The sequence below is a fragment of the Oratosquilla oratoria genome, chromosome 11, assembly GCF_046742065.1.
Source record: "Oratosquilla oratoria isolate Oo_2021 chromosome 11, ASM4674206v1, whole genome shotgun sequence".
NCBI lineage: Eukaryota > Metazoa > Arthropoda > Malacostraca > Stomatopoda > Squillidae > Oratosquilla > Oratosquilla oratoria.
Window position 1 is genome coordinate 22,961,347 of NC_134787.1, and position 25,254 is coordinate 22,986,600.

General features: G+C 36.6%; 1 protein-coding gene across 10 annotated transcripts in view; it reads left to right on the top strand.

Moving 5' to 3' along the window:
* The window catches only part of LOC143029650 (quinone oxidoreductase-like), a 61,355-nt gene extending 37,099 nt beyond the window's left edge, over positions 1-24,256 (top strand). For 5 of the 10 annotated variants that reach the window (XM_076192442.1, XM_076192445.1, XM_076192443.1 and 2 more), the window contains exons 2-10: positions 12,146-12,268; positions 14,413-14,562; positions 16,712-16,864; positions 17,586-17,752; positions 19,681-19,769; positions 20,949-21,160; positions 21,362-21,457; positions 21,734-21,826; positions 24,078-24,256. In XM_076192442.1, the coding sequence (XP_076048557.1) occupies positions 12,146-12,268; positions 14,413-14,562; positions 16,712-16,864; positions 17,586-17,752; positions 19,681-19,769; positions 20,949-21,160; positions 21,362-21,457; positions 21,734-21,826; positions 24,078-24,152 (1,158 nt within the window). In that variant the 3' untranslated portion in view covers positions 24,153-24,256. The remainder of the gene's footprint in view (positions 1-12,145; positions 12,269-14,412; positions 14,563-16,711; positions 16,865-17,585; positions 17,753-19,680; positions 19,770-20,948; positions 21,161-21,361; positions 21,458-21,733; positions 21,827-24,077) is intronic. The other 5 variants (XM_076192449.1, XM_076192451.1, XM_076192450.1 and 2 more) reach the window with 2 other exon arrangements.
* Positions 24,257-25,254: the final 998 nt, after the last annotated feature.

Below are 25,254 nucleotides of genomic sequence, written 5' to 3' on the forward strand. Positions count from 1 at the left end.
TATAGATGGATTAATAACAGGATTGAATGAGCTGAATGATTATTTGAAAGAAAAAGAACCAGACATAATGGGAATTGTAGAAACAAAATTAAAAGGTCCACTACCACCCAACAGTGTAGGACATGATGCATATAATTATTGGATTAGAAACAGAGTGAAAAAGGAAGGGGGCGGAGTTATGTTCCTGACTAAGGAGGATATAAACGTGAAGTGTGTCACATATGGAAAGAATACAGTAGAGATGATAATGATGGAAGTAGAAGACAGAGATAAGAAGAGCAGAAAGTTTGTGATAAATTATGTGCCCCCGAAAACAGCCTCATGGGAAGAGAGTGAACATAAAAGTATGTTAGAGGACACAAAGATAACATTAAACAAGATAATGGAAGAGGGAGGAAAAATAGTTATGATGGGCGACTTTAATTGCAAAGAAATCTGCTGGGAAGAAATGACAGTAAAGGGTGGAGACGGCTCATAGGGAAACGCTCTACTTGAGATGGTTACTGACCATACAATGACACAATGGATACAGGAGAACACTAGGTATAGAAATGAAGAAGAGCCATCGAGACTAGACCTAGTAATTATATCCGAACCTAGAATAGTGGACAAAATTGAATATAAAACGCCAATAAGTAAAAGTGACCACATATTGATTGAACTGGAACTTAATGAAGAAAAATATATATAAAGAAATGAACAATATAGAAAAGGAAGAATGATGTATGAAAAAACAAACTTTGATAAAATAAGAGAATTCTTTCAAAAGGAAAACTGGGAAGAAATATACAAAGAAGAAACAACAGTAGAAGAGAAATGGAATATTTTGACAAAAATTTACAAAAAAGGAGTGGAAAAGTATGTCCCAAGACAAAAACAAGAAAAAGAATATGTAAAATGCTGGTACAACAAAAGCTGTAGGGAGTTAAAAGACAAAAGAGACAAAGCCTGGACCAGATGGAAAAAAGACAGAAGACCTGAAAAATGGAAAATATATACCTGTTATAGAAATGAATATGTACAAATGTGCAGAGAGGAAAAGAGAAAATATGAAAAAGGTATCATAGAAAAGTGTAAAGATCAACCAAAACTATTCTACAGATTTGTAAACAATAAACTGAAAAACAAACAAGACTTGGAGAAATTAAGACAGGAGGGAGTTGAATACACTGAGGAAATGGAAATGGCGGAAATTATGAACAAACATTTTAAATCAGTGTTTACAAGGGAGAACATACAACCTGAAGAGAACGAATGGAAAGAGAAAGTCCCCCCTATGGAAGAAATAGAAGTAACAAAGAATGAAATATTAACACACTTGAGTAATCTTGATGTCAGAAAATCACATGGACCAGATGAAATAGCAAACTGGATACTGAAAGAATGCAGGAATGAACTGGCAGACAAAATACATAGCATACTAAATAGTTCCTTGAAAGAAGGAAAAGTTCCAGAAGATTGGAAAAAAGCAAATATAGTACCTATATATAAAGGAGGAAATAAAGAAGAACCTACCAACTATAGACCAGTCTCTCTAACAAGTACAATAGCAAAAATATGTGAAAGAATTATCAAAAGTAGATGGGTAAAATATTTAGAAAAAAACAAAGTGTTAAATCCAAGGCAATTTGGATTCAGACAAGGACGATCATGTGTCACCAATTTAATATGTTTCTATTCAAGGCTAATAGATATAATACAAGAAAGAGATGGATGGGCGGACTGTGCATTTTTAGATCTAAAGAAAGCTTTTGACAAAGTACCACATAAGAGGTTGCTTAAGAAATTAGAAACTGTAGGAGGAATACAGGGCAAACTACTAAATTGCATGGAGGACTTTTTGCAAGAAAGAAAAATGAGAGTAGTGATAAGAAACCAGCACTCAAAATGGGATGAAGTAATAAGCGGTGTTCCGCAGGGAACAGTTCTGGCCCCAATAATGTTTGCTATATATATTAATGATATGGATGAAGGAATTGAAAGCTATATGAGCTTCTTTGCAGATGATGCAAAACTACTGAAAAGAGTGAAAACTGAAGAAGATTGTGAATCACTACAGAGAGATCTAAATAAAGTACAAGAATGGAGTAGGAAGTGGGAGATGGAGTTCAATACAAAAAAGTGTAGTATAATGGAATTTGGAAAAAGCAAAAACATAATAACAGGAGCATATATATTTGGAGAAGAAGGAATAAAAAAAGTAGAAAATGAGAAGGACCTGGGAGTCATTGTTATGAATAAAATGTCACCTGAGAAACATATAAATAAGATTTTTGGAGAAACTTATAATTTAAAAAGAACAATCAAAGTTGCATTTACATACCTGGATGAAGAAATGGTGAAGAAAATCCTAATCACCCTGATAAGACCAAGATTGGAATATGCAGCAACAATATGGTCACCAAGTACAAAAAAATGTATAAAAAAACTTGAAAGAATACAAAGAGCAATTACAAAATTGGCACCAACACTCTCAAAACTATCATATGAAGAGAGACTAGAAAAACTTGAACTACAGGCACTAGAGCAAAGAAGAGAGAGAGGAGATTTGATAGCTATTTACAGAATCATGAAAGGCATAGAAATAACTGATAGAGAGAATCTGATAAAATGGGATGACAGAAATACAAGAGGACACCGAAAGAAAATAAAAAAAGACAGCTATAGAAGAGATTTGAAAAAGAACAGCTTTCCTCACATAGTAATAGACAGTTGGAACAAGTTAGATGAGAAAGTGGTGTGTGCAAAAACAATACATGAATTTAAAAATAGTTTAGATAAAATGAGATATGAAGACGGGACCCCATGAGCATAGCTCCCCTTCCCGTAAAATACAACTAGGTAAATACACACACACACACACACAAACACATATGTATGCCACATACACACACATATACATATGCCACATACACACACATATACATATGCCACATACACACACATATACATATGCCACATACACACACACGTGTGTATATGCCACAGACACACACGTATGTATATACGCCATATACATGCATATACAGGTACTCCTCGTTTAACGACCTACTCGGTTAGCGACGACGCGGAGTTACGACAGGCTTTATGACAGACGTTTAACGTAAATCTCCCAAAGTTACGACGTCGTGTACGATAATTAAGTTGGCTGAGCAAATTTGTATGATGTTATAATTGAACTTGTATGGTGGATATTAGCTGTTAGGTAAAGTGTTCTGAAGCTTAGGTCTACATTACCATCCTGCAAGCTGCAAAAACTACCTGGGGTACAGTATATACCGGTAGTGGTAAATTTTTAGTTTCGACCATGGGCGCAATATAGCAATAGAAAATTAATTATTAATTTTATAAATTATAATGTACCAAAGTAATATACAATTTTGTGAGCGAAAAAAAAAAAAAAAGAGGTGCTAAAACAAATTTCTTAAGTAACGAAGTCATGTCGGACGAATGGTACACCATGTTTGTTATGATAGATGCCGATGTCGAAGAAATGCAAGGATATATTCGTCTAACCTAAACTAAACTAACCTGACCTGTGTTTGATAAATCATTACCTGCAAATTAAATGTCATCCGGCTCGTTCTCGTTGTCGTTGTCGTGAGAGACGTTGGCAGACGACAAGATGGCGTCCCAATCCTATGCTACCGACTTCATTCATTAGCATATTTTCTTGTAGCATGGTATTTTTTACTTTCATTTCCGCCCACAAAATTGCATATTACGTTGATACATTTTAATTTACAAAATTAACAATTAATTTTCTATTGCTATATTGCGCCCATGGTCGAAACTAAAAAAATACCCCGGTGTTCAATATGGAATGTCAGCATACGCGGATTTGGTCATATACGGTAATATCAGGAACCTAACCACCGTAAATAAACAGTAAATAAAGCTTTAATGTACTGTATAAAAGAGGGAAAATACACGAAAATAAAGATACATGTATTGCTGGACATTGTACATACAGTACATGTACGTATATGTATACACTTTCGCTTAACGACCAATTCGGTTAACGACGGTGCGCTGGTCCCAATTGTCGTCGTTAAATGAGGAGTGGTTGTACGTCACATGCACACACATGTATATACGCACAAACACATACATACGCCACAAACGCCACATACATACACCACATACACGCGTGCACACACACACACACACGTACACATACATATTGTTCTCGGTATTTAATATGGAATGTCAGCATACGCGGATTTGGTCATACATGGTAATTTCAGGAACCTAACCCCCGCATTATTTGAGGGACTTCAGTATATATATATATATGTGTGTGTGTGTATTTTACAGGAAGGGGAGCTATGCTCGTGGTGTCCTGTCTTCGTATCTCATTTTATCTTAACTATTTTTGAATTCATGTATTGTTTTTGCACACACTATGTATTTACCTAGTTGTACCTAGTTGTATTTTACGGGAAGGGGAGCTATGTTCGTGGTGTCCCGTCTTCATGTCTCATTTTATCTAAACTATTTTTAAAATCATGTATTGTCTTTGCACACACCACTTTCTCATCTAACTTGTTCCAACTGTCTATTACTCTGTGAGGAAAGCTGTTCTTTTTCAGATCTCTTCTATAGCTGTCTTTTTTTATTTTCTTTCCATGTCCTCTTGTATTTCTATCATCCCATTTTATCAGATTCTCTCTATCAGTAATTTCTATGCCTTTCATGATTCTGTAAATAGCTATCAAATCTCCTCTCTTCTTTGCTCTAGTGTCTGTAGTTCAAGTTTTTCTAGTCTCTCTTCATATGATAGTTTTGAGAGTGTTGGTGCCAATTTTATAATTGCTCTTTGTATTCTTTCAAGTTTTTTTATACATTTTTTTGCACTTGGTGACCATATCGTTGCTGCATATTCCAGTCTTGGTCTTATCAGGGTGATTAGAATTTTCTTCACCATTTCTTCATCCAGGTATGTAAATGCAACTTTGATTGTTCTTATTAAATTATAAGTTTCTCCAAAAATCTTATTTATATGTTTCTCAGGTGACATATTATTCATAACAATGACTCCCAGGTCCTTTTCATTTTCTACTTTTTTTATTCCTTCTTCTCCCAATTTATATGATCCTGTTATTCTGTTTTTGCTTTTTCCAAATTCCATTATACTACACTTTTTTGTATTGAACTCCATCTCCTACTTCCTACTCCATTCCTGTACTTTATTTAGATCACTGTAGTGATTCACAATCTTCTTCCGTGTTCACTTTTTTCAATAGTTGTGCATCATCTGCAAAGAAGCTCATATAGCTTTCAATTCCTTCATCCATATCATTAATATATATAGCAAACATTATTGGGGCCAGAACTGTTCCTTGTGGAACACCGCTTATTACTTCATCCCATTTTGAGTGTTGATCTCTTATCACTACTCTCATTTTTCTTTCTTGCAAAAAGTCTTCCATCCAATTTAGCAGTTTGCCCTGTATTCCTCCTTCAGTTTCTAATTTCTTAAGCAACTTCTTATGTGGTACTTGAATAGATGCATATTAAATTGGTGATGCATGATCGTCCCTGTCTGAATCCAAATTGCCTTGGATTTAGCACGTTGTTTTTTTCTAAATATTTTACCCATCTACTTTTGACAATTCTTTCACAAATTTTTGCTATTGTACTTGTTAGAGAGACTGGTCTATAGTTGTTAGGGTCTTCTTTATTTCCTCCTTTATATATAGGTACTATATTTGCTTTTTTCCAATCTTCTGGAACTTTTCCTTCTTTCAAGGAACTGTTTATTATGCTATGTATTTTGTCTGCCAGTTCATTCCTGCATTCCTTCAAAATCCAGTTTGCTATTTCATCTGGTCCATGCGATTTTCTGACATCAAGATTACTCAAGTGTTTCAATATTTCATTCTTTGTTACTTCTATTTCTTTCATAGGGGGGACTTTCTCTTTCCATTCGATCTCTTCAGGTTGTATGTTCCCCCTTGTAAACACTGATTTAAAGTGTTTGCTCATAATTTCCGCCATTTCAATTTCCTCTGTGTATTCAACTCCTTGTCTTAATTTCTCCAAATCTTGTTTGTTTTTCAGTTTGTTGTCTACAAATCTGTAAAATAGTTTTGGTTGATCTTTACACTTTTCTATGATATCTTTTTCATATTTTCTCTTTTCCTCTCTGCACGTTTGTACATATTCATTTCTATAACAAGTATATATTTTCCATTTTTCAGGCCTTCTGTCTTTTTTCCATCTGGTCCAAGCTTTGTCTCTTTTGTCTTTTAACTCCCTACAGCTTTTGTTGTACCAGCATTTTACATATTTTTTTTCTTGTTTTTGTCTTGGGACATACTTTTCTACTCCTTTTTTTTTATTTATTTTTTTTTTTATAAATTTTTGTCAAAATATTCCATTTCTCTTCCACTGTTGTATCTTCTTTGTATATTCCTTCCCAGTTTTCTTTTTGAAAGAATTCTCTTATTTGATCAAAGTTTGTTTTTTCATACATCAATCTTCCTTTTCTATATTGTTCATTTTTTTTTAATGTTTTTTTTCCTCATTAAGTTCCAGTTCAATCAATATGTGGTCACTTTTACTTATTGGTGTTTTATACTCAAATTTTTCCACTATTCTAGGTTCAGATGTAATTATTAGGTCTAGTCTCGATGGTTCTTCCTCATTTCTATACCTAGTGTTCTGTATCCACTGTGTCATTGTATGGTCAGTAATCATCTCAAGTAGAGCGTTTCCCCATGAGCTGTCTCCACCCTTTACTGTCATCTCTTCCCAGCAGATTTCTTTGCAATTAAAGTCGCCCATCATAACTATTCTTCCTCCATCTTCCATTATCTTGTTTAATGTTATCTTTGTGTCTTGTAACATACTTTTATGTTCACTCTCTTCCCAAGAGGCTGTTTTCGGAGGCACATAACACTGTACAACCAATTTCAGGATTAAGAAAAAAACATTGTTCTCATGTGCGTTTTATTATGAAGTTCAGTGTGCTGAATTCAAATTTGATAACAAAAATTTCATGCCACGTCACAATTTTTTGTAAATCGCTGTTTTAATAATTATGCAATTAATAGAGATTTCCAAGGTTCCATAAATGTATTTTGCTCCCAAAGTCAGATTAAATGTCTTCATTGTATTTATTTAATTAATATATAATGAATCGGCATGTTTGTTAGCTTTATATGATGTATTAACCTACAATCTATTATTTACTTCTTCTTTTATAAGACGTCTCAGGAGAGTCACGCTTCAGGTTCCAACAGAAGTCAGCCAGCATAGCAGGGCTCCATTTTCCCTTGTACCTGTTTTCCATTGACGCTATATCTTGATGGAACCTCTCTCCATGTTCATCACTCACATCTGCTGCATTCTCTGGGAAGAAGGACAGATGAGAATGAAGAAAGTGTATCTTCAGTGACATATTGCATCCGAGATCTTGGTAGCATTTGATTAGCCTCTCCACTTTACGCTCTCGCTGGGACTCTTGGTGCTTTCCCAGAAGCCCTTTGCATACATCTTTGAATGCATGCCAGGCCGCTAGCTCAGGTTCATCCATTGTCGCCTCAAAGTCCTCATCATTTATAAGCTTGCGAATCTGAGGGCCTACAAATATACCCTCTTTAATCTTGGCATCACTAATTTTAGGGAAGATCCCTTTGAGATACTGGAAACATGGCTTGTTATGTTGCAGTGCTTTGGTAAATTGCTTCATTAGGCCTAGTTTTATATGCAGTGGTGGCAAAATGATTTTCTCCTTAACTAGTGGCTCATGAATTACATTATGGCATCCAAGCGTCATAGATTCCCGAGATGGCCATTCTGAGCGTATATAATGTTCTGATCTGGCCCTACTGTCCCACTTGCAAAGAAAGCACATAAATTTGGTGTATCCAGTTTGTAGCCCATTAAGTATGGCTACTACTTTCAAGTCTGCACAAATTAACCACTCATGCTCTTTGTAACTTATGCGGTCTAGAATAAAAGCAAGGTTCTCATATGTCTCTCTTAAAATGACTGAGTAAGCAACTGGAACTGAAGGCATGGTGTTCCCAATGTGCAACAGAACTGCTTTTATGCTGTAAAGGGATCCATCTATGAATAGCCTCCACTCATTGGGTTCATAGGACAGCTCAAGGGCACTGAATAGGCCTCTGATATCATTACAATAAGTCAAGTTGTTTTCCAAAGTGAAGAAATCCTGTAGATTTGCAGAACGCTTCCTAAATACTGTAATTCGAGCTTCTTCATCCAACAGGTGCCATTGTTGCAAATGTGAGGCCAGGAGTTCACTCTGTTGCTTAGTAAGTGTTAGATCACGAACTAGATCATTGAGTTCTGGTTGGGTGATGAGGTGTGGTTTCTTATCAGATTCAAGTTGTGTCGTATACGTTGCATCTTGAGACTCCGAATCGTCTGAGTTGCTCGTGTCATCGCTTGGTAGTTCAGAGGGCGGCTGTGGTACAGGAATATCACTTGAATGTAGAACTGGGCGAATAGCAGACTGAAGATCTGGATACACGATAGATTTCTTGCCTTTTCTGTTGCGACCTGCAGGAAAATAAAATAAAATCAGACTAAAAATGGATACTATTGGTTGTGATCACGTGCAAAAATAGTGGAAGTGCAACTTATTATGTATTTCGATCTTTTTTATTGATACATCTCTTGAAAATATATATAAAAACAGTAAAAAATAAACACTGAACACCCACCTTTAATATCCGTTAAGCAGAAGTAGCAATCTGTTGAGTGGTCCTTTGGCTCCCTCCAGACCATTGGTACGCCAAACATGAGGCCAGTCCCTTTGCCTTTCACCCAGGCAGAAAGGGAACTTATACACCTGACACAACATATGTGAGGTGCCCAGCTTTTGTCCTGGTCACCCACTTTACATCCAAAGTACAGCTCATAAAGTTTCTTTACACGTTGAGTCAACTGTCTCTTGTATTGCCTTAATGTAACTGATCCACATATATAACAAAACTTGTCTGGCAAATTCTTGCATTCTCTAGGCATCTTAACTCTGTATCCTGTTAAGAAAAAAACCCCCACATAGATATGTGAAAAATTATATAAATGGTAAAAGCAACAAAAAATACCGTTCAGATAGACATTGCAGGCACTGCTATTTACGAAGAACTGGAGGGTCACAGAAAGAAACGGATGTTATATTCGTGATCTACGCAAAAAATAACTCTAGAAAAGGATAGTCTCATTTCTGTTTTTTTTTTTTCATTGTTATACAGTGTATAATTTATCACAAACTTTCTGCTCTTCTTATCTCTGTCTTCCACTTCGATCATAATCATCTCTACTGTATTCTTTCCATATGTGACACACCTCACGTTTATATCCTTCTTAGTCAGGAACATAACTCCACCCCCTTGCTTTGTCTCTCTGTTTCTAATCCAATAATTATATGTATCATGTCCTACACTGTTGGGTTGTAGTGGACCTTTTAATTTTGTTTCTACAATTCCCATTATGTCCGGTTCTTTTTCCTTCAAATAATCATTCAGCTCATTCAATCCTGTTATTAATCCATCTATATTTGTGTAAGACACTCTTAGTTTTCTGCCACTTCCATTGTGTTCTCTGTTTCCCTTGTGTTTTTCTCTAGTATGTCGAATCTCCTTAATTTCATATTCACTACTCTCCAATAGAATCTCTCTTTTTCTGACTCTGTTCTGTTCTCGTTTTTTTCCTTAGCTTCATGTCTTTTCTTTTTTCCTCCTCTCTTTCCTCTTTATTCATTTCCCTTTTTATCCATACCTTTTTATATTGTTCACTTGTTGCTAGTTTCCCTGTTTTGGATAAGATAATCTCTGCCGTCGTTTGTGACCTAAATTTAATCTTAATTGGTCTGGTCTTAACTGTACTATACTTTCCGAGCCTAAACTTCTCTTCGATTTGTTTCATTATTTCTGGTTCATCTTCCTGAACTAATTCAAGTAAACTGCTTACTTTTTCATTTTCCTCTTTGATTCTTGTGGTTCTATCTGGGTTATGTTTCTCTTCCATTCCTAATATAATTATACATTTATTTTTATCTGCTAAGTCTCTTACTATATTCTTCTGTCTCATCACTTTAATAACTGAGTCTTCAGTTTGTTCTTTCATTTGCTGTTTGATTATGTCAGTAAATGCAACTTTACTGTTTTCTTGGATTTTTTTCCAACCCTCTTTGTTGTCCTTACTATTCCTCTTTAATTCCTCATTCTCCTTTTTTACTTCTTTTAACTGAATTTTTAATTCTTCAATTTCATTAGTTAAGTTTTTGTTCGCCTTCTCTAGTTCTTCCAATTTTTCAACTCTGTGCGCAATGTTGGTTACATTACCGAACCTATCCTCCCAATGTTCAATCATCTTATCAAGTTTCTCCTCTAGTCTTGTCAATCGGGGGAGGTTGGTATCCCCCCCCACCCTCTTTAAATCCCTGGAAACTATTATCATCACCTTCCACTGTGTTGCTCTTATCTATACTTCAAATCTTTACATTTTTGTTGATTCCGTCCTCTCCAAAGTCATCGTCTTCAGTTCGCCTCTTGTTTACAAATCTCCTGGCCTCCTGGACCGTGTCTCTCTCTTCCTCATTTCCTTCCATTTCCCTTAATATCCCTTCCCTTCTCCTTCTCTATCACTTCCCCACTATTCCACGAGCACTCCCCTTCCCTATAAGTACAAAAAGGCACTTTCTGGACGTTGAGATCCACGTAGATTTTCCTTTTTCCTCGGAACACCAATTCTCGCCGTCCATTCGATGAAAGGGTGTGTGTGTGTGTACATATATATGTGTGTGTAAATAAATATTTGTATATGTATTTTACCAAATTGTATTTACTTAGTTGTATCTTATGGGAAGGGGAGCTATGCTAATGGTGTCCTGTCTCTGTATCTCGCCACATCAGATTTGCTCTTAAATTCATGTATTGTTTTTGCACATGCTATTGTTTTGTCTAGTATGTTCCATACATCCACCACTCTGTGAGGAAAGCTGTTCTTTTTCAGCTCTCTTTTATAACTCCTTTTTGAGCTTCCTTCCATGTCCTCTTGTGTTTATCTTATCCCAATTTTGTAAGTCTTCTCTATCAAAGACTTCTATACCTCTCATAATTCTGTAGATGGTCAACAAGTCACCTCTTTCTCTTCTTTGTTCCAGAGTTGATAATTCTAGTTTTGACAATCTGTTTTCATATGACAGTTTTGATAGTGTTGGGGCCATCTTCATAGTTGCTCTCTGGATTCTCTCAATTTTCTTTATATTCTTTTTGGTACTGGGTGACAATAGTGTTGCTGTGTACTCCAATTTTGGCCTTATGATTGTGACTAGTATTTTCTTTACCATTTCTTCATCCAAGTAAGTAAAAGCCACTTTTATTGATCTTAGCAAGTTATAGGTTTTGCAGACAATTCTGCTTATCTGTTTGTCAGGGGACATATCCTTTGTGATGATTACTCCCAGGTCTTTTTCAGATCACACTTTCTTTACTTCCTTTGCACCAATTTTATATTGTCCTGATATCCTTTTTTTTTTTCCAAATTTCATTATGCTACATTTCTTAATGTTGAGTTCACTTCCCACTTCTGACTATTCCCAAACCCTGTTCAGATCTCTTTGCAGTGAGTCATAGTCCATTTCAGTACCCATTTTCTTTAACAGTTTTGCATCATCTGCAAAGAAGCTCATGTAACATTCCACACCCTTGTCCATGTCATTCACATAAATAGCAAATATTATTGGAGCCAATACTGATCCTTTTGGAACTTCACTAATCACCTCTTCCCAAGTAGAACTCTTATTTCTGAGCACTACCCTAATTTTTCTTCCATGCAAAAGTCCTCCATTCATTTCAGTAGTTTACCTTCTATTCCTCCTATATATGTGTGCATATAAATAAATATATATATATATATATATATATATATATATATATATATATATATATATATATATATATAGTTTTTTTTATATACATCTAGTCCTGTCTCTTTTTCTTTATCCAGCATAAGTAGCTTTGATTTAATTTATGATTAGTTCTGCCCCTTGTACTTATTAGTATAGCAACAGATTATTTCAGATTGATCATTGACCAGTTTATCACTTTATTGAGAAATTGACCAACAGACATATAATAAAGAAATTTTCTTTTTATTCTTTCAGATGATTTCAGGGTCCCGCATGTCTTCCAGAGCGATGAGGGCTGTGTATGTACGAAAGTTTGGGGCAGTGGATCAGATGAAGGTAGAAGAAAATGTAGCTGTTCCAAAGCTAGAAGATAAACAGGTTTGTTTTATGGCTATGATACATTATTTGTAGGGGTGGGTCAGTAGACAGTAAAGTCATTCTAAAGCTGAATATAAATAAGCTAGTTAAGTTAATTATTTGCAAGTAAATTCTTTGAACAATATTTCAATGAATTGGATGAAGGTAGCTTTGGATGCATATGAAATGTAATGTGTTGAACAGGGAAGAGAAAATACAAGGAGATTGAAGTTAAGGTGAACATGAATGGATGGAGGGATCATAACCCAAAGGGATGTTCATTTGTTCCATAGTTGAGTGGGTGAGGGGGTTGTCATGGTGAAACAGTAGAAATAAACCAACTGGCTGTTGGGCCCTGCTATGGAAGAGCTGTACCTCACTACACTCTTGTTGATTTAGTATGATAATAGGGATGGGTAAGGTGACCCTTCATCCTTGAGAGTTAAGATGAAAGGGGTTTGATTTATTGATTTATATTTACTTATTTATTTTTACTCATGTAATTTTTGTTAGGCGCATCATGAACATGAATCTGCTTCATCGTTTCCTGCTCCCTTCTTGCCTTCCAAATGTGATACATTTGATAAGTATCAGTGTTATAGCTTGTTGCTGTACTCTTTCTTACCTATCAATGCTGACTAGGTTTCAATCAATCTGTTGTTCCATATCTCTTGCAGGATATCCATCGTACACAGTTAACTGGCAACAGGAACTAAATTGGTCCATAAGTGGCTCAGAGAAGAAATATTGTGTTGGCTTACTATGATTAGGGTAGGGCATTGTAATTTTTTCTTTCTTTCTCATTGGGCATTTTGTTGCAGTGGCCAAGTCTTTGTGTATGTTGGTATTTTTTAGTAGATAATTGTTTTAGTAATCTTGAGAGAAAGACCAAGAATGGTAGGGTGAAAGGGGTATTTGGTGCAAGAGAAATTTTTGTCAAGCAGGGAAGGGAGAGGACAAGAGGTAAGTGTGAGTGGAAAGTGGTTGTGAATGGGTGAGAAATTTATGTGGTCTGAGGGGATTTCTTGTCTGTTTTGTAAATTCTGATGTGGATGAGGGGGGAAGGTTGCCATATAATGAAGCAGTAAGGGTAAACCAGCTTTGGCTCTGGCCTTGTATAGTTACTCGGTTTTACTGCACTGCCTGTGGTCTAAGTAGGGAAAGAAGACTGATGATCCTTCATGTACAAGGAACTATAGATAAATGGATGACTGAAAGACAATACTGAAACTGAAAGACAATACATTGCTGCATGCCAGACCCCCAGATATCCACTTCTCAGAATCCTCTCTCCCCCAAATGGACTGAGTCCACCTGGCCTGACTGTGGTATGGCCACCATCCAACCCTTCTAAGCTACCAGAAGAGACTGGATGGCTGCATCAAAGGGATAAAAAAATGGGTTTTGGATGGGCCAATTGGCGATTGTTGCCAGTTACCTTAGAATTAGGGATCTCATGCAAGACCTGGGGCAGTGGATTGATGATTGATTATGTGGGTGTGTTATTTGACTTGGCTATCCCTTTTGTAAGAAGGAAAGGGCCTTTGATGTGTGTGTGTGTGTATATATATATACCAGTGTGTGTGTGTGTCTGTGTATGTATATATATATATATATATGTATTTACCTTGTATTTTACAGGACTAGAGCTATGCTCGTTTTGACCCGTTTTTGTATCTCTCCACATCCAGTCTGCTTTTGAATTCGTGTATAGTTCTGGCATTAACTGTTTCACTGTTCAATTTGTTCCAGACGTCAATCACTTTGTGTGGGAAACTGTTCTTTTTCAGATCTCTTCTGTAGCTGTCTTTCTTTAGTTTCTTTGCATGTCCTCTTGTTTCTCTTTTGTCCTATTTTAATGTGTGTATGTGTGTGTGTGTGTGTATATGTATATAAATATATATATATATATATATATATACATATTTATATATATTATATTATATATATATATATATATACATATATATATATATATTCCTTAGACAATGATGTTGTAAGTATACATAGCTGGTGGACATGCCAAATTAGATATGCTTGGCAGCAGGGTTTAAACAAAGTACTGAGTAGGTTTGTCAGTTGTACATGTATACCGTTACAGAACACCAGAATTAAACATTGATAGGAGATATAAAATTGAATACCTTTTTGGACCTTTTCCTCAGATTTTGATTAAGATTTACATGTCTGGAGTTAACCCAGTTGACACTTACATACGAGAAGGTGACTTCGGTTGGTCTAGCAAGCCATATGTACCAGGCATTGATGGTTCAGGAGTTGTAGAAGCTGTAGGAAGTGAGGTAACTCAGTTTAAGGTGAGAAGTGTTGAGGTGTGTGTGCCTGAATGTATTTGTGCGTTTATGTATTTATTTCTCTGCAGGCAGTACTTTGTGCGATTTGGACTGATTTTTCTTTCATGAGGTAAGAGAGTAACTTCTTCGTTGGAAGTAGAGGAAATGATAGTTATACCCTATCCACATGTTCTTATCAGATGCCCACTTTATGTGCACAAAGTTTGATTTTGTGGAATTCATGGAGTGACTTTTATTTCTGTACAGCTCTATCCAGTATTCAAAGTTTTTACACAATGTTTCTTCATATTTTTCATATTAATGATGTCATAAGATCTGAGCAAGGAGTTCAGAGCAGTCTTCAAATCAGATCTTGATATGACTTTAAGGGGGGCTGCTAAGGGGGGTCCTACAACTCTCCTCCGCCTTGAAATTATAGTATGTTGTTTGTTGGTGTAAATAAAGAATGTATGGTGAATTTCATTGAAATTAGGTGAATGATAGGGGAGACTGAAGCAAAGTGTGTTTTTCTTATTTTGTTTCACAGACTTTATTTTTAAGTCAATCACTTTGAAAAAATTATCAATAAAAATATGAATACATATCTACATTTTGTTGGGAACAGATTTTTTATTTTTGTTTTTATCTTTGAAGGAAAAAAATTATAGATTTTTTTCACACTTAATTTTCTCCACTCTGTATCCTGTTTTCTATGGCCATATTAAAAAATCTATTTCCAACAAAAAATCAGCCTTTGATTGTAGTTTTTATTGATTCCTAACAATTGTCAGTCAGATGATTTTCTGATTTATTTTTTATTTTTTGAAGTTGTAAAAACCAATTCTCGAGAAATTGGCTCCTAAAGATTTTTTTTGCATTCACCCCTGTCTTGTCATTCATATTTATCTGATTGGCATGAAATTTTCACAAATGATTGAGTAAACCTTCCTGATTGACCTCAGAATTGATGAGGCATCTGGTCCCCCTTTCTTAGTGTTGTAAGAAAATATTATTCAGATTTTCTCAAAATTCTCTGGGCTGGTGTTGTAAGAAAGTATTATTCAGATTTTCTCAAAATTCTCCAGGCTGGTGTGTTTCATCCTTCTCTCTACTTTTCTTCTTTGACTTTGGTGTTGCATGCCTGGCTCTTTCCAGGTCTTGCCAATTTAGAGAATCTTGCAGTCTTGCTTCAGAGCGAAACATATGTAATATGATGTTTCCATCTTCATAGCCAAAGTTATGTGCCAGTGTTGTATGTTGTACCAAGAACACAACCCTCAAACGGCCGTAAAACTTTATCTTCTGGCACTTGGTCCAAACTTTGGAGTGGAGCGATTCATTGGGATTTTGGGTTTCTGCATCTCCTGAGAAGATCTGGGCTGCCAAGATCACTGTAAACTTCTCTGATGTAGTGCAACTTTCCATAGGGAATTTTTGCAAGATATAGGTTCTTATCATTATTTACAGGGTCTTGGCAGCTTTGTCTTCCTCCATGACTTCTCTTGAGGTTGTTAAGTCTTGCTTTTATTAGCTTCCTCTATTAAGTCATGATGATCATATGTGTAGTCAGTGTGAATGCAAGCAAAGCAGAGCTATGCCTCACGCTTTCCCTCTCTGAGGGATGGCACGTGATGAAATTCATGAAGAAGAAATGATTTTTTATTTAAAATTTAGGCATATACAAGCACTAAATGATACCACATGTGATAGCGCATGACTCATCCCTATGACGCAACAGCGCGGGGCATTTAAACATGGCTTCTGGCCCATAGGGGATTTAATTTTACCAAAACAAACCTTACCATTTGGTAATTTAGCCTATCCCGGCCATGTTGAGCGAAAAAAACGTATTTGTTAGATTTTAAAAATATTCGTCCAAGAATACCCCTTAGCCACCCCCCTTAAAAGAATTTAAAAGCTTATTCTAGTTGTTTTTAAATATAATAGGGAAGTATTTTTTATATACCCTTCTTTGTTTTGGAAATGGCTGCAAGTTTTTCATTTGCTCTTTCCTTCCCTTTAGTGTTGTTGGGTATTTTTCAAGGATTGAGGTACAGGTGATATGAATTGAATTTGGGCTGCAGACCCTTTTCTATGTAAAAGACTCCATGTGATACTCCATAAAATCATAGCAACCTTGCTATGTTTTCACTCAGCCAGCATTTTCTGACAGGTGCTGGTGAAGTTGTATGCCTCTGGAGTTAATCCAGTAGATACTTATATTCGCTCAGGCCAGTACGGAAAACTTCCCACAATACCTTATGTGCCAGGCAAAGATGGGGCAGGTCTTGTGGATGCTGTTGGCTCAGGTGCGACCAGATTTAAGGTTTGTTGTTAATTTTTTCTCTCTGTTTTCCATTAATTTCATACTAATTTGTATGTTAAGTGGCATTGATTTTTGATATTCATATAGACACAAATAATTTTTTGCACTGGATCAGCTGCTCCATAGTACTACATAAGAATACTTTCATCCCATGATGACCTCAGGTATGATTTATTAGCTAAATTGTTTCTCAGATTTCAGTATACAGTATTTCCTAATACATTAATTTTACACATCATAAGTTACAATTACCTCCTTTGTATTATCATGATTTTTTTATTTCTGAAATAATTTTTTTTGGACCAGAAGTAATTTAGACATAGGTGATAATTCCAATGATAGTGGTAATAACACTAATGGTGATATAATGGTCTTTTACATTGTAAAAGTAGGGACTAGTAGACCTGCCATGTTTAAAGGAATAAAGAGAAAGAGTTGACTTAATTTTACTGCTCCCACCACTGAAGGGGGGAAAACTAAATTAACAGAGAGGATCTGTTAGTTTGGGGCAGGAGGGCATTATAAGGTCATGTCTTAAGGATATGAAGAAATACAGTTTTCAGTACACTTGTGTGACCTCTTGGAATATCTTAAATAATGATGTGGCCCAAGTTTGAACCAGACATGAATTTAAAACTAGATTTGATAATTTTAAGTCTAAACATCGTGTTTGGATAGAAAGATTAGATTTTACACTTATGTTGATATAATTTCTTTACAGGTTGGAGACAGAGTATTTTGTTCACAAACAGTTAGATATGGAACATTGGCAGAATTTACTGCTATGGATGAAGATCATGTCTTTCCCCTAGCAGACTCTCTAGATTTTGCTCAAGGGGCTGCCATAGGCATTCCCTATTTTACTGCCTACAAGGCCCTCTTACTTAAGTAGGTTGAACTTGATTAAGTATGAACTCTAATATAGTGAATTTTCTTATGAATTATTATATTCAGTACACTCATTCGTCAGTTAAATGGATTTTAGAGACAACAGATAAAATCCAGTGACTGAATTGATTTCTTAGCCCCCCGTCCAACACACACACATAATATGAATATGGCATATCAAGAACTCATCTTCACAATCCTTGGCAAGTCTATACATTAATATGTTAAATTTATTATATTTATCAGGCTAATGTTCCCCTCTTTTGTCCATTAAATCAAACATTGGGCATACTTTGAATAGATGTGTGCAAATTATGTATACATATATATATATATATATATATATATATACATATATATATATATGCATCTATATATATAGATATATATTTATATATATATATGTGTATATATATATATATATATATATATATATGTATATATATATACAGTACTACCTCTCATTAACAAAGTAAAAGGGGGGTAACTGTGTCCGTTGATGTGAATAATCCGTTGATTTGGAGTGGTTTTTGGGTGGCATAGTGATTGCACAGCACTAAACAACAGCACCAAAAACACTGAAAACACAGCAAAAACACCGCAAACACAGCTAATTAACGTCCATTAATGAGAGGTAGTACTGTACATATATATACTGTATATATATATATATATATATATATATGTATATATATATATATATATATATATATTTTTTTTTTTTTCTCTCTCTATATAGAAATTCAATATTTGCATTTTTAATAGGTATCTAGTGTACATGGCCTTTATAACAACTTTGATCAACCTCCTCACCTCCATCTGGAGATGCAGTTCTAAGGGAGTGGCACCTAATTTCTGGACTGGACCCAAGATTTCTTTTTATCAACTCCAGTTGTATTTCCTCCACCTAGAGTCACTGTGCCCTGTCTGTAAGAGGTTACTCTGCCATCAGTATAAAGATGGAAAACTCCATTTCCCTCTACGATCAGTGCCAAGGATACAGTTATCACACCAAGTAGTCTCTAGATTGGACCAGAAATTCACTATATTCTGTGTATCACTTCATATCAACTATCTTCCCCTGCAGCCTAAAATCACTCCAGCACACAAACTTACTCTAAACATACTACAAATGAATATAAACAAATGCATGTTACAGCTTCATTCCCTACATAAATACAACATACACATAGCACTAATATAGGAAAAGAAGCTAATACCATAATCAACACTATTCACATTCACTGAATACACAACAACTAGAGAAGACAACCACAACACAAAGGCATAGTCATAATGCTAATGCACAAAAGCATACCCATCAACAAAACAAAGGAAAGTAAACAACCACCAACAGACTCCACAGCAGAAATTATCTCAGTGTAAACAGAAATTAAGAAAACATCTTACATCATCACAAATATTGGATCAATTGTAGAATTTCCCCCAGGTGCGCGATTGGTAGGGATTCTGGGTGCTCTGCCTTTGCTCTGCACCATCGCTGAGGTCATGGTAAAATAAATTTATTATCTAAGCTAATCTAACCTAACCTAACTATTAATGCTCCCAAACTGTAAATTGAGTAATAGAAATTTTTTATCATGACCTGAGTGATGGCACAGAGCGATGGCAGAGCTCTTCAGACTTTTGTTGATCAGTGTGTGTATGTGGGGAGGGAGGTTCTACAATTGATCTCAAATATTTATATATAATACACAATATCAGCCCTTTGGGGCTACATACTTCAATTCCAACCTCTCAATTCTCTAACAAACTATATACTGGCAGGTGATCTGAACCCAATCTGGCTTAGCACACAAACAGCAAAGAATGAAGGAGTGTAGATGTGTGTGGGTATGGGTGTGTGTTTTGTGTATATTTTTGATATGCCTAAACTGAAAAATTAATATTTTTGTATTGCATTATAGAGGTCGAGCAAAGAAAGGTGATCGAGTGCTAGTCCATGGAGCAAGTGGTTCTGTAGGCTTAGCAGCAGTACAGCTAGCAAAGGCATATGGTAAGATTTAATACAAGTATTTATATTCTTCACCTTCTTCCATAGACTCTTGGCAGACCTATCATCAGACCACTCACACATTGTTATCACCACAAATAAGTACAACTAGATAAATACAAATATTGCATACAGACCCACATCTACAATTAGTCAAATATTTACCTAGACTTCCCAGCATACACAGAGAGGTCAGCCAGTCAATCTGTTGCCTCAGGTCTCTTTTGCAAGAGACCTATGGCTCCCAGGTGGCAGCAGCCACTCAATTGGCCCATAAGTCACTCAAGGAAAAAATAGTGTGTTGATGTCTGGGTACGGTTTGGGTGGGGCAGTGTAAAATGAGATGTTCAATGTCTTCTCTGTAATGGTTACATCTGGGGGCAGTTTGGTTTCAGTGGCCATGCATATTTTGTGTTGGTATTGTCTTAGTGCTTGATGGTGACCTGAACACATTCGTGCTAGTGTGGTTTCTGTATGGAGGGATTTTCCTGTGGAGTAGGGAGTTTGATGGTCAGTCTTAGAGTGCTTGTTATATGATCCAATTGTGAATGTGTTCTTGTGTGGTTGTATTGTTTGATGCAGATAATAGGTTGTTCTCCATGTTTGAGTAGTGTGCTGCTGGTTTAGTTTTTGTTTCGTTTAGTTGGTTGTACTTATGATATGATGGTATGGATGAGTAGGGTTGAGGACTCTTGCCTATCATTTTCATGTGATGTTTTATTGGGAGGATTTTGGGTTTTAGCTAAATGTTCTGTTTGCATGGGTTAGTTGTATCCTGTTATTATAATTGTTGACTTTAGTGTTAGTGTTTAGAAAACTGTAGCTCCACAGTGACAGGCAGTCCCTGGGACCTCCCATTGATCTTTCTTGGGAGAAAGTTTATGTGTGCCATAGTTGTGTAGTTATTAGTTGTCTGCTCACTTCATGTGAAAAGGTGTAGAAAATACTTATGAAAAATAGCTTGAATAGATGAAAGAAATGTAGGGTTTTGAATTACTACCACATTTTTATTACATAAGGAAGTTTATTTAATTGTAAGATATTCTGTGTACATGAATGCTTACAATATCATGCTTATTTGTATACACAAGTTACACAAAGTTACAAAAAGACCCAATTGCTGATAGGGTAGATAGATATTCACAATGTCAACAGATTATAACCTCATCCTAATATCGGCAGGGATGACAGTAGTAGGCACAGCTGGCACTGCAGAAGGTTTGGAACTTGTGTCATCTCAGGGAGCAGATGCAGTCTACAATCACAGAGATAGCAGCTACATGGACAAGCTCAAGAAGAACCCTGAAACTAAGTTTGATGTCATACTTGAGATGCTGTCCAATGTGAATCTGGGTCATGACCTGGAACTCATGAAGCCCAAAGGAAGAACTATAGTAAGTTTATCAGCAATATGACCTGATAAGTGATCATCTGTAACAGTCACCAACCTAGCCTCCTGATGGGGGGAATTCATAACCTCAAACCAAATCGTCATATGTAGCCTCTTATTTCCGCTGTCTCCTTACAGCTTTTCTCTCTTATATTCATTATACAGAGTTTAGTTAGTTCATGTTTATTATCTTTATTTCCTGCAGATCATTGGCTGCAGAGGACCAGTAACAATTAATCCTAGAGACATGATGGGTCCAGAGACTGAAGTGATTGGTTGTGCTCTATTTTCATCAACACCAGTGAGTTCTTTTGGGGTGGTCCTTGTCCTTTGCTTAAGTAATAACTATGAATATTGTCTTGCTTTCATTATCATCCAGGGTTCATGAATTTTTGTATCGTATAAATCTTGTACTGAAAAGTCTTTAAATTCTTTAAAAAATTTCAGAAGTCATGAAAAAGTAACCTGACAAAGAGTGGGAACCCTGTTATCTCTCTCCCTAGATATTCTCATGCTTCTTAATCCAATGATCATTGTTGGAGACTGAAACAGATTTTCTAATTTTATTTATGAACAGGAAGAGTGGAATTTGATTGGTGAGCGTGTAGCAGAAGGCATCTCAAGTGGTTGGGTCAAGCCAGTCATCAATAAGATTTATGACTTGCACAAGGTAAGTGAAGTGTTATGGAAGAAAAGCCCCTTTTCTTTCCCAAATCTTGATGCTGGTGTCTGGAGGTGAGAAGCTAGATGAATAAATGATAACAATACATATATACATACATATATCAAAAGCTTTTTCCCCCTGACAAAGGAGGTAGCCAAAGTTGAAAGGTATTTTGCCACTCCCACCCATTTCATCCCCAACCACTCCACTTCCATTCACCACCCCTCCCTCCCCCCCTCTTTTTCTTGACTCCTCCTGCATCTCACCCATTGCCCTGGGTCAGAAGCAATGCAGCAAGACACAGCACATCCAAAGCAAGCCTGCTTCATTTAATCAGTGCCTCTCCATCCTCTCATGCAGAACAAGAGAAGATGGGGAGAAATTCCTTTGGGCTACATCAAAATATCATTCACACATAACCACTCCCTAATCCCCCCATCCCCCACTCACTCCCTTCCATGCATCACAGCAGCATCCATATACAACCATTTCCACTCACCCCTGTCTTTTCCCATCTTCCTCAACAGACATCCCCTCCTTTCTCAATTCCCCTTTTACCCCATACATCTTGTCCTTGGTCGTTCTCTCCTGTTCACTCCATCTACCTCTGCCTGCCACACTCCTTTTACTAATCTTTCTTTACTCATTCTTTCCAAATGTCCAAACTATCCCAATACTGTTTCATCAACCTTATCTACCAACTCTTTTTCCACCCTTGTTCTCCTCCTCACCTCATCATTTCTCACACTATCCAGCCTAGTAACCCCACACTATACTTCTCAGACATTTCACTTCAAACTCATTTAAACTCTCTCTTACGTTCCATGTTTATGCCTCATACAATGCTGTTGGCATAATCACCCTTTCATACAATCTCCTCTTAGCATCCATTCCCAAATATGCATACATGTACTAAAATTTATTTTCCCCAAATGAGGGGGAGCCAGCCAAGGCATGCTCACCCCCTTCATCCATCCTACACCTATCCAACCCTAAGTTGTTGTCCTTTTGTCTTAGCTCCATGTAAATGAAGGATCATCCCAGTCTCTCACCCACTGCTGAGGTAAGAAACATTGAAGCAAGAAACAATACCTCCACAGCAGAGCTTGACTGCCTCATGACATGGTAACTCACCCCTTCATCCACTCAAGAAGAATAGCAGACAAGAAGAAATCTATTTAGGCTGCATCAGTTTATCTTCTATTCACAACTACTCTTCACTTGTACCTATTTCTTGCCCTTTCCCTTCCCTGCTCTACAGACATTCACCTTAGACTCAAGGTCTCTTTAACTACATCCCTCCCTTTCTTAATCTTCCCCTCAAATTCACTCCATCCACATCTGCCTTTCACACTTTTTGCTAATATTTCATTCTTTCTAGGTCTTGAAATCATCTCTGTATTCATTGATCAACTCAACCTGCCATCTTACTTTCTATTCCAACTCTGTATCGCCTCTTTATTTCTTACTCTCCATCCTTAGGACTACCACCATACTACTTTAACACTTGATCTCATGCACATTTTAACTCTTTTTCTGCCTTTCTTAAATTTCAAGAGCCTCATACAGTGTCATAGGCACAATCACCCCATGAGGGTAGAGTATAAGAACAAGGGATCCCTAACTCAGCACTTTTCTCCTATGAAAAGTCAAAGCATAAGAGGGTTGGGGAGGATTCCAACCAGAAACAGCAGATGGGTCATTGATTGTACATAAATGTGGTATATTCATGAGAAGAGAGAGAGATAAGTTAGTATTGAATGAATCTAAATTGAAAAGGAATGGTGAGCTGGAACTTGGGAGCCTGGTGGGTAGGTATCAGGAGTGATGAGAGGGTGAGGGAGGGAAGGAGTGGCACTGGTTACCATATAATTAAGTTGTGGGGGTAATCTAAATCGGTCAATGGATCTGCTGTGGATATACTGTGTCTTGCTGCATTGCTTTTGACTCAAGCAGTGAGCAGGGGACAGTGATGACCCTTCGTTCATAAAGAACTAAGATAAAAGGGACAACAATGGGTGAATTGTGGCTGCATGTCTGGGTTGGGTTACCACCCTTATAAGGTGGGTATGTATGGTGTGTATGTATTATTACTATCATAAAAGGGGAAATGGCATAGATAAGAGATAAGGAGTTTTGTGATGTATCTGTGGATTTTTTCAGATTACTTCTCTATAGTGGAAGGAAATGTTAGATGAAAGAGAAAGATGGAAAGAATGAGAAATCCTCTTATTCATTATATGTTTTCTTCTTACAGGCTGGTGAAGCTCATCATGATGTTATTCATTCTACAGGAGCCAAGGGCAAATTAGTTGTTAGAGTACAAGAATAAATCACAAAGTGTCTTTCATTTGCTCATGTATGCACACACACACACACACACACACACACACACACACACACACACACACACACACACACACACACACACACACTCTTTCCATTACAAAAATAAAAGAAGAGAAAGATTTAGGAATGTTGATGAAAGACAATCTGTCACCTGACAGACATATCAGTAAGATTGTGGGAGAGACATACGGACTACTGCAGAAAATCAAATTGGTGTTCCACTATATAGATGATGAGATGATGAAAAAACTCATTGAAACCATAATCTGTCCAAGACTAGAATATGTGTCAGTCAGGGTGACTAGATTTTGAAAACTGGAATACGGGACACCGAAATTGGAGAGGTATATGGGCAATGTGTACCGCCTACATGACGCGCACAAAACAAAGCATGCAGCTCCAGGACCTAAAACTATTCCAGCTAAAGCTGCTCTTTGATTTGATTTGTGCTGCTGTGTTGATCCATGCTGTTGCATACGAGATTGAAAGGGGTGGTAGTTGAAAGGAGAGAAAGATGGGAGAGGAAAATAACAAAGGAAATGGAGTGGTGGTGAAGAGAAGAAGGAGATTGAGGGGGATGTGAAGGAGAGAATTAATTGAAGAATAATTCGGAGGAATTGAAAGGAGGGGTCACTCAATCCACCATGTGGGATATTAAACCTCTTTGAACATATCTTGCAGTATGCTCCAGTTGCCTTGTTGTTTTGGGGGATGAGCCTGTTTAAAATCCTTATCATTTTGCCACTCTAAAAGTACATTCCCATTTGATTTTTTGTTGTTTTGGTCTGATGACATGCTGATGTCTTCACAAATCACAAAACAAATGTTAGTCCTTGCTCCTCACGTGTACTTAAAGCAAGAGTGTGATTGTGACTATGACTGACTCAAACAGCCAAACGACACCCCTGCTGTGTTGCCAGATCCACTTTGTGTTCATATATATATAGAAATGTACTCAGATGTTGTTGCTCTCAAATTAGTATACCTATAAAATGTAAAATTTTCTCAAATTTTCATGCAAAGTGTTTAAAATCTTGAAAATGCAGGACAAAACGCATCCTGGGGAGGGTTGATACTGGATGTGG